Source organism: Sus scrofa, chromosome 16, assembly GCF_054392235.1.
Source record: "Sus scrofa isolate SSC_HxYL_T2T_F1_AM1 chromosome 16, Sscrofa_HxYL_maternal_Yorkshire_Landrace_v2.0, whole genome shotgun sequence".
NCBI classification, from domain to species: Eukaryota; Metazoa; Chordata; class Mammalia; order Artiodactyla; family Suidae; genus Sus; species Sus scrofa.
Window position 1 is genome coordinate 67,543,830 of NC_139398.1, and position 17,820 is coordinate 67,561,649.

General features: G+C 49.6%; 1 protein-coding gene across 2 annotated transcripts in view; it reads right to left on the minus strand.

Annotated features, from left to right (window-relative positions):
* Positions 1 to 17,820, minus strand: part of WWC1 (WW and C2 domain containing 1) — a 176,791-nt gene that overhangs the window by 13,997 nt on the left and 144,974 nt on the right. For both annotated transcript variants that reach the window (XM_085001809.1, XM_021077057.2), the window contains exons 16-19: positions 12,323 to 12,475; positions 11,590 to 11,681; positions 4,257 to 4,380; positions 2,532 to 2,696 (exon numbers count right to left, since the gene is read on the minus strand). In XM_085001809.1, the coding sequence (XP_084857935.1) occupies positions 2,532 to 2,696; positions 4,257 to 4,380; positions 11,590 to 11,681; positions 12,323 to 12,475 (534 nt within the window). The remainder of the gene's footprint in view (positions 1 to 2,531; positions 2,697 to 4,256; positions 4,381 to 11,589; positions 11,682 to 12,322; positions 12,476 to 17,820) is intronic.

The following is a 17,820-nucleotide window of genomic DNA, read 5'->3' on the forward strand; positions in this document are numbered from 1 at the left end:
GCATTTGCTATCTGTAAATTTTTAATGATGGCCATTCTGATTAGTGTGAGGTGGTAACTCACTGTCATGATGTTGAGCATCTTTTCATGTGCCTGCTGGCCATCCACATGTCTTCTTTGGAGAAATGTCTATTTAGATCTTCTGTCCATTTTTTGATTGGATTGTTGTTGTTTTGTTATTGAGTTGTATGAGCTGTTTGTTTACTTGGGAAATTAAGCCCTTGTCAATTGCATCATTTGCAAGTACTTTCTCCCACAGACTGGGAATTTCTTTCTTTCTTTTTCTTCTTCTTCCCCTTTTTGCTTTTTAGGGCTGCACCTGCGGCATATGGAGGTTCCCAGGCTAGGGGCTGAATTGAAGCTACAGCTGCCGGCCTACACCACAGCCACAGCAACACGGGATCTGAGCTGCGTCTTCGACCTACACCACAGTTCATGGCAACGCCAGAGCTTTAACCCACTGAGCTGGGCCAGGGATTAAATTTGCAGCCTCATGGTTCCTAGTCAGATTTGTTTCCTCGGAGCCACGACAGGAACTCTCAGACTGGGAATTTCTTGATCCATAGCCCTGCAGGCTTGGAAACTGGTCTAGATAATAACGTATGGAAGGGCCCAGCATAGTGCTAGGTGTGTTACAGATGCTTAATCAATGAGACTGGAGCACTTTGTTATTCAAGGATGCTAATCCTGGAGAAGGCCATTTAAAGTGACTCCATTTAACGGGCAACCGGAATCTCATAGAAAACAGTGGGGAAAAAAGTTTGAAGTTTTAGTTGGAAAAGAAAAACACTTTAAAGAAGTTACATTTCATATCTTCCACTTGACAAAATGACAACTGCATTCTAAGCTTGATGAACAAGAATAAATCAAATACTCATTTCTTTGGGTATGATTTTTCCAAAAAGTGACACTCTTCCTTTTGTGTTTTATTTCCACTGCATGTTCAAAAAGGTGGTAATTTTGCCAAAAGTAGATTATCCATTATCCTAAGGGCTTTTCTAAATCCTTCAAGTTATTCACATTTGAAATGCAGATTGCATTTTTTTCCCCTCTTCTTACGGCTGGCTTAATTGCAGGCTCTTTCACTTGCAATTCAGAACTTCCCTCACTTTAAAATCACATTCAGGAATTCCCATTGTGGCTCAGCAGGTTAAGAACCCAGCTAGGATCCATGAAGATGTGGGTTGGATCTCTGGCCTCGCTCAGTGGGTTAAGGATCTGGCGTTGCCGTGAGCTGCAGTTTAGCTCTGTCCCCTCCACTCATCCAAGAGCAGTGGCCCCCACAGCTCAGTTCCAGCCAAATGTCACCATGACAGAATGTATAGCCGGTGGGGCTAGACAGTCCATTTTTTCCAAGAGAAACTGGAATTTTATGTGCAATGTCTACATTTTATTTTAATCTACTTTTCTGGCCATGCCCGTGGCATGTAGAAATTCTCAGGCCAGGGACTGAACCCATGCTGTAGCTGTAACCAGAGCCACAGCAGTGACAATGCCAGATCCTTAATCCGCTGAGTCATAAGGGAACGCCTTTATTTTACTTTTAATTGAATTTCCTAAGTCCTCTTTTCTTATTTTTTTCTTTTTAGGGCTGCACCTGCGGCACATGGAAGTTCCCAGGCTAGGGGTCGAATTGGAGCTGCAGCTGTCGGCCTACACCATAGCCACAGCAACCTGGGATCTGAGCTGCATCTGTGACCTTCGCCGCAACTTGTGGCTAAGCCAGATCCTCAAGCCACTGAATGAGGCCAGGGATCAAACCCGCATCCTCACGGACATTATGCCAGGTTCTTAACCCACTGAGTCACAAAGGGAATTCTGCTGTGAATTTCCTACGTTTTCGATGTTAGCAAAAAGGTCAAATAAAACCCCCCTAAACCTAAGACTAACTAATACCGGTTGCTATTTTGCAACCAACCTCAGGCTGCACGCTGGAATTGCCCTGCGGGGCGGTGGGGAAGAACTGCTGCTAAAGGATGGTAAGGGTCCGTTTGATCCCAGCAAGCGGTGTGGAAGGGAAGGGGAGGGTGTAAACAGGAGGACAGGAGAGTTGCCTGGAAGTATCAAAAGCACTGGCCATGCTTTACTTAATTCAATCGGTAAAACAACCCCATGGTGGCGCAGTGGTTGACGAATCCGACTAGGAACCATGAGGTTTCGGGTTCGATCCCTGGCCTTGCTCAGTGCGTTAAGGATCTGGCGTTGCCGTGAGCTGTGGTGTAGGTTGCAGACGTGACTCAGATCCCGTGTTGCTGTGGCTGTGGTGTAGGCCGGCAGCTGTAGCTCTGATTCGACCCCTGGCCTGGGAACCTCCATATGCCAAGGGAGCGGCCCTAGAAAAGGCAAAAAGATAAAAACAAAAACCAAACAAAAAAAGCAACCCCATAGAGTCGGTTTATTAACTCCACGAGGAAACTGAGGCTCAGAGGCATGACTGTGCCTGAGGATGCCTGACCACGGAAGCGTGATTGGGATTGGCATCCAGGACTGTGTGAGGTCCAGGGCGGGGGAATGTGCCGCACGGTTCCTTACCCGACACACGTACTGGCTCTGGGGTCCCGGGGAGAAGGTCTTGGAGCGGATGATGGTGCTCCCCCGAAGAAATGGCCCTGAGGATGGGGTGCCCACCCGCCGGTCCTTGGGCCGCACTACGGTGGGAGATGGTGCTGGGGTTTCTGTGTTGGTTTCTTTGTCCACCTGAGGAAGAGGTCATCGCTTTGAGGCCGCCAGTATCCAGAGTCTCAGCCACCTACCCCGAGACTCAGCTGCCCCCGACTCCTGTCACCTTGCCTTTGACCTTCAGACACAGCTAGAGGCTTCTGCGGCCCCAGCCCAGACCAGCTCAGCCAGGATGGCACCCAGGGGCGGAGCGCTGGCCCCAGTCCTCCCTGACGCCGGTGGACTGGGGCTAGTGGGAGACATCCAGTCTCCACACACGAGCTCACAGAGCAGAGGGTACCTCAAGCACGGATGTCCTGGACTTCACACCCTTGAGACTTCTGTCCCAACCACATTTTGACAAAGCCACAGCCAAGGCCTTCATTGCACCAGCCAAGAGCTGCAATGTTTTCTTGCAGTTACAGAGGCGACCAGAAAATCTTGTTTTTTAAACGAGGTGATTAGGGTGTCTATTGTCCTTTCACGGTAGTTATCAGCAAAGATAAATAAGTCAAAGCACCCTGGGAGTTCCCATCATGGCTCAGTGGTTAACGAATCCGACTAGGAACCATGAGGTTGCGGGTTCGATCCCCGGCCTTGCTCAGTGGATTAAGGATCCGGCGTTGCTGTGAGCTGTGGTGTAGGTTGCAGACAAGGCTCGGTTCTGGCACTGCTGTGGCTCTGGCTTAGGCCAGCAGCAACAGCTCCGATTCAACCCCTAGCCTGGGAACCTCCATATGCCGCAGGAGCAGCCCTAGAAAAGACAAAAAGAGAAAAAACAACAACAACAACAAAAAACCACCCCAACAGCAGGCCTTGGTCAGCCTCAAAAGGGCCTTTGTGTAATTTTGAAAAAGGGGCCCCTTTGGCTGGAGAAACTACAGAAGGGTTTCTCGTGGTGTGGAGCTGTTAGAAGGCAGGCCTAGGTTCTTCTGCAATCCCTCCCTGGTCGGGCGCCTTTGTGCAGTGCACAACCTGTAGCTCCACCCTCTTGTGCTCTGAGCAAATGCAATGCGGTCTTTACTTCCAGGAGTCCTGTGGGTGGAAAAAGGCAGGGAGATCTCTGTGGAGCCTGAAGCCTGTTATAACATGTCATCTTAGCACAGCCAGGAAGCAGGAAGCAAGGGGAGCCTGACTAGACCCCTTTCCTATTGCCCTTCGGGTGGATCCAAAGGGAGAAATCCATTCCTTCGAAATCTCGGAACCCATCTGCAAGGCTGGTATTGATGTGTCCATTTTAGAGATGAGGAAGCCAAGGCTCGAGGGGGATGAAGTCATCTGCCTATAGCTACACAGCCAGGGAGGAGCAGAGCCAGCCTTTGAACCCAGACCCAACTGACTACAAAGCAGGAGGTCTGCAGAGGGCAGGAGAGAAGAGGGGACGAGTCAGCCTCTTCTAGTTTACTTGTCCCCCAAAATGATCCCAATTCCAAGCAGAGATGCTCTTATACAACCTTCGCCAGGTCACCCCATTCTGAAGGCCTGTCCGCTGATACTGGAGGATGAGACTTAGCCCCAAGCCTTCTCCAGATGCCAGGGTTCAAGGATCGAGGGCTGCTTCCCCGAGACAGCCCTTCCCACCTCCCCAGCCCTCCCTACCTTTAACGCTGGGCACCCGTCCATATCAGGTGAGGCTTTCTCAGCAAACACGTCCTCCTCCCCATCCTCCTCCTCCTCCTCTTCCGCTGCTGCCTCGCTCTCGCTGGTACCCTCCTCGTACCGCCTGTGATGACAAGGCCCTCTGGTTACCCCCCGTGCCCACTTGTCATCGGCTCACCTGCCTTTAAAAGCATTCAGGGCAGGGCTTGCAAGGATTTTCAGGAGTGAGATACATTTTCTTTTTAAATCCGTTTTAGTGAGATCTACCTTCCACAGAAAAAAATGCATTTTGTGTAGAGTTGGATGAGTTTGGACCAACGTGTTCCCCTGTGTAACCCCCACCACACTTGAGAATGTCCCATGACTTTAACCTACTGAGCGAGGCCAGGGATTGAACCTTCTTACAGAGACAATGTTGGGTCCTTAACCTACTAAGCCACAATGGGAACCCCGGCAACAGAAATTTATTTCCCAGTTCTAGAGGCTAAAAGTCTAAGATCAAGGTGTGGGCAGGTTTGGTTTCCTCTGGGGGCTCCCTCTGTGACTTGCAGACAGCTGCCTTCTTGCTGTGCCCTCTTCTCTGTGTGTGTCCCTGGTGTCTCTGTGTGTCCAAATTTCCTCTTCTTATAAGGACACCAATCGGCTTGGACGAGGGCCCACCCTAGCTTTAATAGTCTCTCATGCTGACTTAATCATTGCTTTAAAGACCCTGTCTTGAAAAATACTCACATTCTCAGGCATTGGGGTCAGAGCTTCAATATACGAACTCTGGGGAGACACAATTCAGACCATAACAGGTTTTCCCACGTGGCTGTACCACTGTATATGCCCACAGTAATGGTAATGAGAATTCCAGTTCCTCATCTCCACTTGGCATTGTCAAATTTAGTCATTTAACTGGGTGTGTACTCATATCTCATAGTGGGTTTTTTGTTTGTTTGTTTTTTTTTTTTTTTAGGGCTGCTCCTGCAGCAAATGGAAGTTCCCAGGCTAGGGGTTGAATCAGAGCTGCAGCTGCCAGCCTACACCATAGCCACAGCAAGACCAGACTGATGTTGCAGCTTGAGGCAACACCGGATCCGTAATCCACTAAGCAAGGCCAGGGATTGAACCCACATCCTCCTGGATACTAGTCAGGTTCTTTTTTTTTTTTTTTTTTTTTTTTGCTTTTTAGGGTCGCCCCCATGGCATATGGAGGTTCCCAGGCTAGGGGTCTAATCGGATCTGCAGCTGCCGGCCTACACCATGGCTCACAGCAATGCTGGATCCTTAACCCCACTGAGCGAGGTCAGGGATTGAACCTGCAACCTCATGGTCATATTCGTTTCCACCAAACCACGACGGGAACTCTGCTCGTCAGGTTCTTAACCCACTAAGCCACAATGGAAATGGCCTCATTGTAGTTTTAATTTGCATTTTCCCGCTGAGAATATTTTCCTGCATTTATTGACCATTCCTATTTCCTTTTGCAAGGTGTCTATTAAAAATTTTTAGCCCTTTAAGAAGTGGGTTGTCTTTTTATTACTGAGTTGTAAAGAGTTCATTCTATATTCTAGACAGATATCCTTTGCAAATATTTTCTCCATGTCTGTGGCTTGCCTTTTCCTCTTCTAAATGATCTTCCAAAGAAGAGAAGCTTTTGATTGTGCTAAAGTCCCATTTATTAGTTTTTCTCTTTTATGGTTTATGCTTTTCACGTTGTACCTAAGAAATCTTTGCCTACTCCAGAGGTGCAAAGAATTTCTCCTCTATTTTCTTTCTTTCTTTTTTGCTTTTTAGAGCCAAACCCTCAGCATATGGAAGTTCCCGGGCTAGGGGTCGAATCAGAACTGTAGGTGCCGGTCTACACCACAGCCACAGCAACGTGGGATCCGAGCCTTGTCTGTGACCTACACCACAGCCACAGCAATGCCAGATCCCAGCCGTGTCTGTGACCTACACCACAGCTCACAGCAATGCCGGATCCTTAACCCACTGAGAGAGACCAGGGATCGAGCCTGCGTCCTCATGGATCCTGGTTTGGTTTGTTACCACTGACCCACAAATGGGACCTCCTCTCCTCTATTTTCTTTTAGGAGTTTTACAGTTTCAGGTTTTATATTTTGCTCCATGATCCATTTCAGGTTAATTTTTGTCCATGGTACTCAAAGTTAATTTTTTTCTATGTGGATATTCAATGGGGTTGCAGCAGCATTTGTTGAAGAAACTTTAGCTTTAGTGATATTTTTCATAATTATCCTTTCCCCTTGGATTCCAGGGTTGGAAGGAGCTGGTGTGACAAATGGACTGCATCGGTTAATTAGTAATTTATCTCTATTGCCATCTTTGCTTTTCAAAGACATACATAACCACCAGGCTTCTGAGCAGCATGAGGCAGTATTACCATACTGAGCTGAAGGGATTCCAGCCAAAAGCAGAGAATCTGACATCTAGTTAGCTGGCTCAGGGAGACTGTGGATAAACATAAAATCTCCCTTAGGATTTTCCCAACAGGGAGAACAGATCTTGGCTCTCCACCCCCGAACCCGTGATGAAAACCTCCCTGGCACTTAGATGGGGACTCGGAGGGGCTCTATTCTCCCTCCTTTGCCCCCTCAGTCCCTTGAGCCTTTTGATCTACTTTTTTTTGGGGGGGGGTCTTTTTAGGGCTGCATCTGCAGCATATGGAAGTTTCCAGGCTAAGGGTTGAAGGAACTGCCGCTGCCAGCCTATGCCACAGCAATACCAGATTTGAACCGTACCTGCGACCTATGCTATGCGGCTCGTGGCAGAGCTGGATTCTGAAACCACTGAGCAAGGGGAGGGATCCCGGATCCTCAAGGATACTAGCCGTGTTCTTAACCCACTGAGCAAGCCAGGGATCGAACCTGCATCCTCGTGGACCCCAGTCAGGTTCTTCATCCACTGAGCCACAGTGGGAACTCCTTGATCTATTCTTTAATGGTGAAAGAACCAGTCAACCTGGGACTGTCAGGGAGCACCTCAGTGAGAATCCTGGGGATGCCACGTTAATCAGCACATCCCCAGAGCTTGCTGAGCTCCAGGTGCTACACTGAGACCTTAAAACCACACTGAGGGAGTTCCTGTCATGGTGCAGTGGTTGACGAATCCGACTAGGAACCATGAGGTTTCGGGTTCGATCCCTGGCCTCGCTCAGTGGGTTAAGGATCCAGCGTTGCCATGAGCTGTGGTGTAGGTTGCAGACGCGGCTCGGATCCCGCGTTGCTGTGGCTCTGGTGTAGGATGGCAGCTACAGCTCCGGTTGGACCCCTAGCCTGGGAACCTCCATATGCCATGGGAGTGACCCTAGAAAAGGCAAAAAGACAAAACAAACAAACAAACAAACAAACAAACAAACAAAAAAACACACTGAAAGTGACTCTTGTCTCCCTTTTGCAGAGTCAAGGGACCGAAGAGTCAACGGGCCTTGTCCTGCATCCCAGGCCACTGAGTGGTGCAGCTGGTTTCCTAGCCAAGCTCATCCAGCTGCACTAGACTCAACCACCAGAGATGTCTCGTATCGGTGACTGAGAATCTGACCTAAAATTCTCCCGGAAAGGAAAAAACAAATCTCGTTTATAGAGAGAAAAAGAATTAAAAAGTGGCCACAACCATAAATGAAAATAAAAACCATGTATCTGGAGCTCTCCTTGTGGCACATCGGAAACGAACCTGATGAGTATCCATAAGGGCGAGGGTTTGATCCCTGGCCTCGCTCAGGGGGTTAAGGATCTGGCGTTACCGTGAGCTGTGCTGCAGGTTGCAGATGGGGCTCAGATCCCACGTTGCTGTGACTGTGGTGTACACCGGCAGCTATAGCTCAGATTTGACCCCTAGCCTGGGAGCTTCCATACGTCTCGGGTGCGGGTATGGGGAAAAGGCGGCCTTTCCCTGCGGGGTGTGTGAATGAGAGCAGCCCATTTGTACTCTGAGGTCAGTTTAGCAGTCTCTGCTAAAAGAAAACATTTCCATATTCTTCGTGAAATACGGCTGGATGATACTGTGTCAGGAGCGCGTGGGTTTGGGGGTACTCGCAGTCACCACGGCTGGGAGCATTTACCAGGACAACCTGACTTGAGAATGACTCTGCAATGTCTGGTGAAATAGAAAACACACATGCCCTGGGAGCCAGCGAGGCCACATCTCAACCTCTTTCCTAGACACGCTCCCAAGGAGGCAGATACAAGGGTTTTGACGCTAGCATGATTTGGGATCACCTTCTCCGTTTTCTCATACTCTAAATAAGAATTTCACATGGCTTGTGGATCTTAAAAGAGATCCAGTCTTCAGATGATATGCACGAAAGAAAGCTAAACAGATACCGGGGGGAATACCAATGGTACCTTGCGTTGGGCTTTGGGTGCCGAGGGAGAAGGAGTGTAGATGCGAACAGAGGGCCAGTCTTTGGAGCCCTCCACCAGGGACTCCAGAGCTGAGCAAGTAGAGCTGGGTAACATTCCAGGACCAAAAGGAGCCTCCAGTCTGGGGGGGAAGGGGCTGCAGATGGATTTACCCCAGTAAGGCAGCTCCGGGATTCCCAGCCCTCTTTGTAAGTCAGTGTTTAGGGAAGTTTGAATGGCAAGGGGTGGGGAGAGAGGGGCCGCAAAGGGAGAGAGAACAGAAGGCGGTTGCTAGGAGATGGCATGAAAAGTCTCCACACAAGCCTGGAATTTGGCGGAAGTCACTGATCTTGCGCCAGGGTTTTGGAGGATGGGTCCTGGGCCTGTTTCCGCATCAGACTTTTGCTGTGCACCAGAAGAGAGGGAGAAAGAGGGAGAGAGAAGGGAAGAGGGAGGAAAAAAAGAGAAAGGGAGAGGCAGAGGAGGGAGGGAGGGGAGTGGGGGAGGGAGGGAGGGGAGAGAGAAGAGGATGGAGCTGGGGAGGGAGGGGAGGGAAGGAGAGAGGAGAAAGAGACAGACCGCGAACGTAAGAGAGAAACCACCGACAATATAGGCAGAACCCTAAAACAAACAGATGAACAAAGAAAATTCCAGGAACCGTGTTCTACTTTTATCACATGGAAGAAGAGCCAAGGAGAAGAGTCATAGAGGGGTCCCCCCTCAGCCAAATCCAGCCCACAGCCTGGTTTTGCTGTCCAAGGGCTAAGCTATGAATGGATGTTACATTTTTAAATAAAGGGCTGAAAAAAAAAAATCAAAAAAGAGAGTGATGTTTCATGACATGTGCAAAGGCAGTGACCTTCAAACCACAGTGTCTGTAAGTGCGGCTTCAGGGACAGAGTCAAGGTGGCTGGTGTGTGTACCCTAGACGGCTGTTTTCACACGATGGCAGAGCCGAGAGGATGCAGCAGAATCCCTATGGCCCACAAAGCAAATGTTTACTACCTGGCCACCTCCCGAAAACACCTGCTGAAGCCTGGAGTCAAAGATAATAGGGAAAGACTTCTTCTGAGACCAGACGTATAATTTGGGGCTGTAACAGAGTAATACAGAAGAGTCACTGAGTGCTTCCTGTGGGTCATGGTCTATGTTCAGTGCTGACCATGCCTAATTGTTTTGGGCCTGCAAAAATACCCTGTGTGTAGTGACTATTTCTTAAATCTGTATTTCACATGTGGGGACACCTGTGTTGGAGTCTGGTTCTCAGCCCAGGACTCACCTTAGAATTACCCAAGAAGGGAGTTCCCGTCGTGGTGCCGTGGAAATGAATCTGACTAGGAACCATGAGGTTGTGGGTTTGATCCCTGGCCTTGCTCGGTGGGTTAAGGATCCAGCATGGCTGTGAGCTGTGGTGTAGGTCACAGGCACGGCACAGATCTTGCGTGGCTGTGGCTGTGGTGTAGGCCAGTGGCTACAGCTCTGATTGGACCCCTAGCCTGGGAACCTCCATGTGCTGCTGGTGCAGCCCTAAAAAAAAAAATGCTTTGCCTAAGGTCACACAAAAAAGAGGAAGCTAGGGTTTGAACCCTAGTCCATCCCCATAACCGTTTCCCAAAGGCTGTGGTGAGACCCTTTGGTGAACACGGGACTGAAGAATACGGATCACTTCCCCTTCAGACCCGGTTACACCAAGGAGGAAGTCTCTGGGCAGTACCATGTCTTTAATGTTGCGGAAACACTGACTAGGCTTCCCTTTTTTTTTTTTTTTTTTTTTTTTTTGGTCTTTTATTGTCTTTTCTAGGGCCACTCCCGCAGCATATGGAGGTTCCCAGGCTAGGGGTCCAATCGGAGCTGTAGCCGCCGGCCTACGCCAGAGACACAGCAACTCAGGATCCAAGCCGCATCTGTAACCAACACCACAGCTCGCAGCAGTGCCGGATCCTTAACCCACTGAGCAAGGCCAGGGATCGAACCCGCAACCTCATGGTTCCTAGTAGGATTTGTTAACCACTGAGCCACGATGGGAACTCCTAGCCTTCCTTTTTAACAGCCAAGAGAGAAGATCTTAGCCTTGGAACTTTGGAAAACGAGGCTTTCATACTCTTCACTGTATTTTCATTACGTTTCCTCTTCCACAGTTACCTTCTGAGGCAGACTTGGCTCATGGCCTACTCAATATCCATTCCTACTTTCTTTCTCAGTAGGAAAAATCTTGATTTTTGTACCAACTAAGACACGCGTCTCCCAGCCTCCCTTGCGGTTAGGTAGGCCAAGGTGCCAAGCTTAGTCAAGGAGAAGAAAGTGGAAATTGCTGGGTGGGACTTTTAGGAATGCCCCTTGGTTAAATGGCCCACAGGAAGACTGTTGTCTTTCTTCTTTCCTGATGCCAGTCTGATGGCTGGTGACCCAGCAGCCATTTTGTGCTTAGCAGCCTTGAGGATGGAGGTCACACAGTAAGAAGAGCAAAGCAGAATGAGAGAAAGAACCTCGGTTCCCAGTAAGAGTGTGGGGCTGACAGCTAAGTCTTGGACTGCCTTCTCCTAGTGTTCTTTTCAAGTAACAAAGAAATAAACTTCTATTTTATTTAAGCTTATTATTTCTGCTATTCCTAGCAGTCAAATGCAATTCCTTACTGTGGAGTCTTCTGTTTTTGGCAAACTATACTTATTTTCTACACATAGTAATACAGAGCTGCTTATAGAAACTTTTTTTTTTTAAACCAAAATAAATACAAGTGCATCAAGACAAACACTAATATTTGATGTGAACTAGCATGAGTAATTCATGGGTCACAAAATGACAAACTGGGGAGGGGTATGGGGAACCACTGTACCAGGCCCAGCACATACTGCCTTGCCGCCTGTAGAGAACCATGAGGAGAGAGGGTCTCTGTCTTCACAGGGGAATACTTCTCTTGGTTGCTCGAGTGTTTGAGGATCTCATCCCTGAGCATGGGCCAGGCCAGGCCAGTTCCCAGGGGCACTCTCCCTTACCAGCTGTCTTCCAGGGTCTGTGTGCTGCTCCTTCCCTCCTGCCTCTTCTCCAGCTCCACGGCTGTCTGTTCCAACAGAGCAGACACGGCATCCTGCGGAGACAAAGGCTGATGGGTCCATCTGTGCACCGTGGGCATAGTCCCACCTGGCAGGAATCAAAGCGTATGGTCTTCCCGGTGAACAGAGGGTAAAAACGCGAGACTGGTGTGGGTACGTGTTTTGCCGTTAAGTCATATACATCAGAAATGCAGTCCTGAGTTCTTCTAATGGGCAGTTCTCCTGAGAATAACCTCCCTATGCACAGACAGGGTTTGGAAGACAGCCAAGTTTAGGGTCTGAATGAGACAGAATTACAGCTCTCCGGCTGTACGGAGGTCATACATAGTCAGGGTGACCATCCCCTAAACCACAGATTAGCAACACACTCTGAGAAGGACCACGAGAGAGATAACTACTGGATGTTTGGGAACAGAGGGGTGGCAGCAAAGGTAGCTTGAGAGGTTGCATTCAGGGAAGACTTCCTGGAGGAAGAACGTCTACAAGGACTGGCGTCTACAGTGAGGAAGGCTGTGTGACTTGAGGCAATGACTTAACCTCTCTGAGACTCGGTTTCGTCTCCTAACTACACCACTTCTGAGGTCCAGCCATCTCCAATTTGGGGAGAGGCTTTTCCTTCTGGCCAGCCAGGTGCTGCCTTTACGGGAGGGGGGCACACAGCTGTGGCCCAGCTTACCGTGCTTTCGGGCCCTGGGGTGGGGGCTATGGCTCCTGCTGGTTTGAGTTCCTTGCTCTGTTTCTTTAAGTACTTGTAGCTCAGGAGGTTGTACCAACGAGTCGACCTCTCCCCGGACCGGCAGACCTCAGCCAGGCTGATCTGGGCGCCTCCCTTTTGGGGATGAGAAAAAAGAGAGCATACATGGGGGGCTGACAAGGGAATTTGGCTCCTGGGGAAAGTATGGAAAACACCACCCCAGGGGAGATGCAAGAAATGGCTGGGTGTTAATCACTTCCACCGACACAGTAGTTCACCAACCTATGGATTCCTTGCCTTCTCTGGTTCCATTACATGTTTTGGATGTTAACCCCTTATCAGATATATGATTTGCCAATACTTCCTCCAATTCAGTAGGTTGCACTTTCATTTTGCTAATGGTTTCCTTTGGTGTGCAAAAGCCTTTTTTTTTTTTGTCCTTTTTGCCTTTTCTAGGGCTGCTCCCTCGGCATATGGAAGTTCCCAGGCTAGCAGCTGAATCGAAGCTATAGCCACTGGCCTACACCTGAGCCACAGCAACGCGGGATCTGAGCCGCGTCTGCAACCTACACCACAGCTCACGGCAACGCTGGATCCTTAACCCACCGAGCAAGGCCGGGGATCGAACCTGCAACCTCATGGTTCCTATTCGGATTTGTTAACCACTGAGCCATGACGGGAACTCCTGCAAAAGCTTGTTAGTTTGAGGCAGTCCCACTTGTTCATTTTTGCTTTTGTTACCTTTGCTTTTGGTGTCAGGAGTCCAAAAAAAAATCTTGACCGAGACTGATGTCAAGAAAAATTTGCTCAAAGCCCCAACAATAGGGGACTGGAGGAATCAACTGTAATATAACTGTACTGAGGAACATTACACAGCTATGTACAAAAAAATAAGAAAGAACTCTAGGTACTGAGGTGGAGAGTTTTCCAGGCTATAGTAATTCCAGCAAGATACATGGCCTATTTTGGGCTGGCTCCGTGGTGGGAATGGTCTACCTTGGTAAACCGCATGCAGTTTGATGGCATTTATGCATTCTCCATTCATTTCACACACCCACACACACCCACACACCCGCCCCTTCCTAGTAGCCTCTATGTGTGATGCGAGGCACTGTTCTGGGTGCTGGGGATGTGGCAGGATTTAAGGCAGAGAAAAATCCCTGCCCTCATGAGCTTACACTCCAGTCTAGGGGAACCAAATACTCAATCAGTGAGTAAATTCTCTATTGTGTCTCACAGAGTCTAAGATGCTATCAAGTATAAAGTATATTATTATTTCCAAGAACACTAAGAAAGAAACACAGCTGCCAATTAGACTATGACCTGCAGTCTAGTATACGTTGCATCTTTTTCTTTCTTTCCCTCCCTCCCTCCCTCCCTCCGTTCGTTCGTTCGTTCTTTCTTTTTCTTTCTTTCTTTCTTTCTTTCTTTCTTTCTTTCTTTCTTTCTTTCTTTCTTTCTTTCTTTCTTTCTTTCTTTCTTTCTTTCTTTCTTTCTTTTCTTTCTTTCCCTCCTTCCTTCCTTGCTTCCTTGCTTCCTTCCTTCCTTCCTTCCTTCCTTCCTTTCTTTGTGTCTGTCTGTCTGTCTGTCTCTCTTATTTTTAGGGCAACACCCTCAGTATATGGAGGTTCCCAGGCTATGGGTTGAATTGGAGCTGTAGCCGCCAGCCTACACCACAGCCACAGCAACACGAGATCCAAACCACGTCTGCGACCTACACCACAGCTCACGGCAACGCCGGATCCTTAACTCACCAAGTAAGGCCAGGGATTGAGCTCATGTCCTCATGGATACTAGTCGGGTTCACTAACCACTGAGCCACGATGGGAATGCCTACATTCCATCTTGATTTCATAGATGATACAATGCGAAAACATGCACCCTCATATCTATGGTACAGAGAGATATTAGGTGATGGAAAGTGCTGCAGAGAAGGAATAAGGGAATGTAGGCAGCAATGTGATTTGGAAGGTGGAAGGTCGTTCTCACTCTAGGTGACAATTGGGTCAAGATCAGAATGAGGCAAAGGAGTCCTGCCCATCGGTATCCAGGAGAAGAGAATTCTGGTGAGAGAAATCAGTTACGTGCAAGGCTGGAGAAGGGGCTGTGCTGGTGTATTCAAGGGGCACAAGGAGGCTGGAGGAAGAGTCTTGGGGACAAAATCCAAGAGATGACAAGGAGCATATCCCAAAGGACCCGGGGAACCAAGTGAAGGCCCAGGTGTTCACTCTGGGGGGAGACAGAAGCCATCCTAAGGTTTAATTTTTTATTGATCCACTTTTTAAAATCTTTTTAGGACCACACCCACAGCATATGGAGGTTCTCAGGCTAGGGGTCTGATCGGAGCTGTGGCCACTAGCTCACGCCATGGTCCAAGCTATGTCTGTGACCTACACCACAGCTCACGGCAATGCTGGATCCTCAACCCACTGAAGGAGGCCAGGGATTGAACCCACCTCAATCTACTCAGGTTCGTTATGGCTGAGCCACCATGGGAACCCCCATCCTAAGGTTTTAAGAAGAGGAGGGGCGGAGTTCCCATTGTGGCTTGGTGGTTAATGAATCCCATTAGGAACCATGAGGTTGTGGGTTCGATCCCTGGCCTTGCTCAGTGGGTTAAGGATCCGGCATTGTCGTGAGCTGTTGTGGTGTAGGTTGCAGACGTGGCTTGGATCCTGCGTTGCTGTGGCTCTGGCATAGGCCGGTGGCTACAGCTCTCATTCCACTCCTAGCCTGGGAACCTCCATATGCTGTGGGAGTGGCCCAAGCAGTGACAAAAAAAAAAAAAAAAAAAAAAAAAAGATAAGTAGAGGAGGGTCATGCACTAATTTGCATCTTAATAGGGTCACTCTGGCTACTGTATTGAAAAGACAGGAAGGGCAGAAGGAACAGAGGCAGGGAGACCCAGTAGGCAATTGCTGCAACTCTCCCGTGGGAGGTGGTAGTGGGTCAGGAGTATGGTGAGAAGTGGCTGGAATCTGAGGAGCTTCAGAAGGGGCTACCAGGAGTTCCTGAAGGATTGGATGTGGGGTACAAGAGGAAGAAAGGGATCCAGGATGACCCTGATGTCTGTGGCTTGGACAACAGAAGAATGGGGTTGGTATCAGCTGAGCCAGCGCAGGTATAAGAGGGAAGATCAGGGGTGTGCTGTGGACACATCCTTAGTGATGTCTACTAGATGGGCAGGAGAGGATGCGGAAGAGGCAGTGAACATAATGCCAGGATGGGTGGAAAGGACCAGGCTGGCACCATCATATGGGATGGTGTTTGAAGCCAGGCGCTAGGACAAAGAAATCGCCGAGGCCGTCCATGCAAGCAGAAAAGGGGAGAGGAGAAAGCTCAAGCCCTGGGGCTCTCTGATGGACAGAGGGCAGGAAAACGAGCAAGAATCTGCAAAGGAGACAGAGGCAGAAGCCAGTGATGGGGGGAAGAAAGCCAGGAGCGTGAGGGGCCTGGGAAGCCAAGTCATAGCAAAGAATGTCGGGGAAGGTGGAATGAGCCATTAGCCAGCTGCTGTAGACAGGCCAGGAGACACGTGCATGGAGAGCTGGCCACTGGATTTTGCAACCGGTAAGTCCCCGACGAACACATTTCTGGTGGAATGATGGGGGCAAAAGCCCAGGTGGACTGGGATACAGAGAGAACACAAACACCTCTTTCACGTGTTGCTCTAGAAAAAGGAAAGAAATAATGGAGTAGCTGGAGGGAGGAACGGTGTCATAAATTTTTTTTTTTTTTAAAGCATGGGAGAAATAATAGCATGTTGGTATATTGACAGGCCAGATCCAGTGGAGGAGGGAAAATTGGAGACAGAGGAGCAAGCGGAAGAGTCGTGGTTGCACAGATGAGAGTGGGGAGGGCGGCCCATCCTTAGAACCGGGAGAAAAGACAGAGCCCAGGACACGTAGATGCAGCGTGGGAACCATAGGGGCTCTCTTCTGCTTCCTTCTGCTCTCTCAGAATTGGGTGGGAAGCAAGGGTCTTGGCCGAGGGAGGGCAAGGGTGGGGAGGAAGGAGAGGATAAGAACTCCTTCCTGGGATCGGCGGAAGAGTAAGTGGTCCAGGAAGATGCAGTGTAACTGCTGGGCAGCATCAAAGCCCACGAGATGCTCGTGACCACAATTTGCTTGCTTGCTTGATTTTTGTCTTTTGTCCTTTTAGGGCTGCACCCGCGGCATACGGAGGTTCCCAGGCTAGGCGTCTAATCGGACCTACAGCTGCTGGCCTACACCTGAGCCACAGCAACGCCAGATCCGAGCTGCATCTGCGACCTATGCCACAGCTCACGGCAAAGCCAGATCCTTAACCCCTGAGCAAGGCCAGGGATCAAACCCGCAACCTCATGGTTTCTAGTTGGATTCGTTTCTGCCACGACGGGAACTCCATGACCACGATTTTAAAGGGATGCCATTTGGCCTGGCTAGGTGTGTTTTTCTCCAATTGCACGGGTCGGGAGGAGGGGAGAGTTCGCTTGGACAGGGCTGGGGTTTTGCCAAGTGGGGGAGGCAAAGTGAGAGAGGGGGCAAGGGAGCGGCTGTATGAGTGGGCCCGGGCTGCCCACGTGCAGACCCTGTGCAGTGGGGAGGGAGCAATTAGGACTCGGTTGGAAAGCCGGAGATGCCTGCCACGCCTCCCTGAAGCATGTGGTAGACCTGTGGTCTGCAGTGAAGGCAGGCGGTGTATACATCCAACCCATAATCCAGTCGGAGAGTGCGATGGTGACTGTAGGGAAGCTGGAATCTGTGTTCAAATCCCCACCTTGCCACCTACTCGCTGGAGGACCTGGGCTTGTTAATTAGCCTTTCTGGGCCTTGATCCCTTATCTGTCATTTGGAAATAATCCTAATATTGCTTCCTAGGGCTGTTGTGAAGATTGGATGAGATACTGCATGCAAAGTTCTTCGCCCAGTATTAAGACATGCACAGACACTGCTCAGGATGGGTCCTCCTGTCCTCGCTGGTTGGTTAAACAGCTCAAAATAGACCAGGGATTCCGCAAACCCAGCAGTGTGGGGAGACGGTGGGTGGGAGCCAACAGCCCTTCCTCCTCGTGTCTCTTGTCTTCGCCTCCTCTAGCCACCAAAACATGACAACCTGATACTCCACGTCCCCACTGGATGTGGGAAAGTAGGCTTCCCGTTGGCCATGGACAGAGACAAGCCACGCGGGATGAGTGCTTCGGCTGCTGTCATGGCAACCAGCAATGGCCAGACTTCAATTAGGAAGGAGGAATAAAAGGCATCCAATTAGGAAAGGAAAACAGGATTGGGTCTCTTCTCACTGAGGAATGCTTGGGGCTGAGGAAACGCTTCAGTGGAGGAGCCCGAATTTGGAAACGCTTTCTGCTCCATTGTTTACAGCACCCACCCTGCTGGCCCAACCCTCCTGACACCATTCCACCTGCAGGCGCCAGGGAGCACCGTGCTGGCACAGAGAAGATAGCCAGGGTCTGATGTGGGTGGGCTTCCGAGGTGGACTTG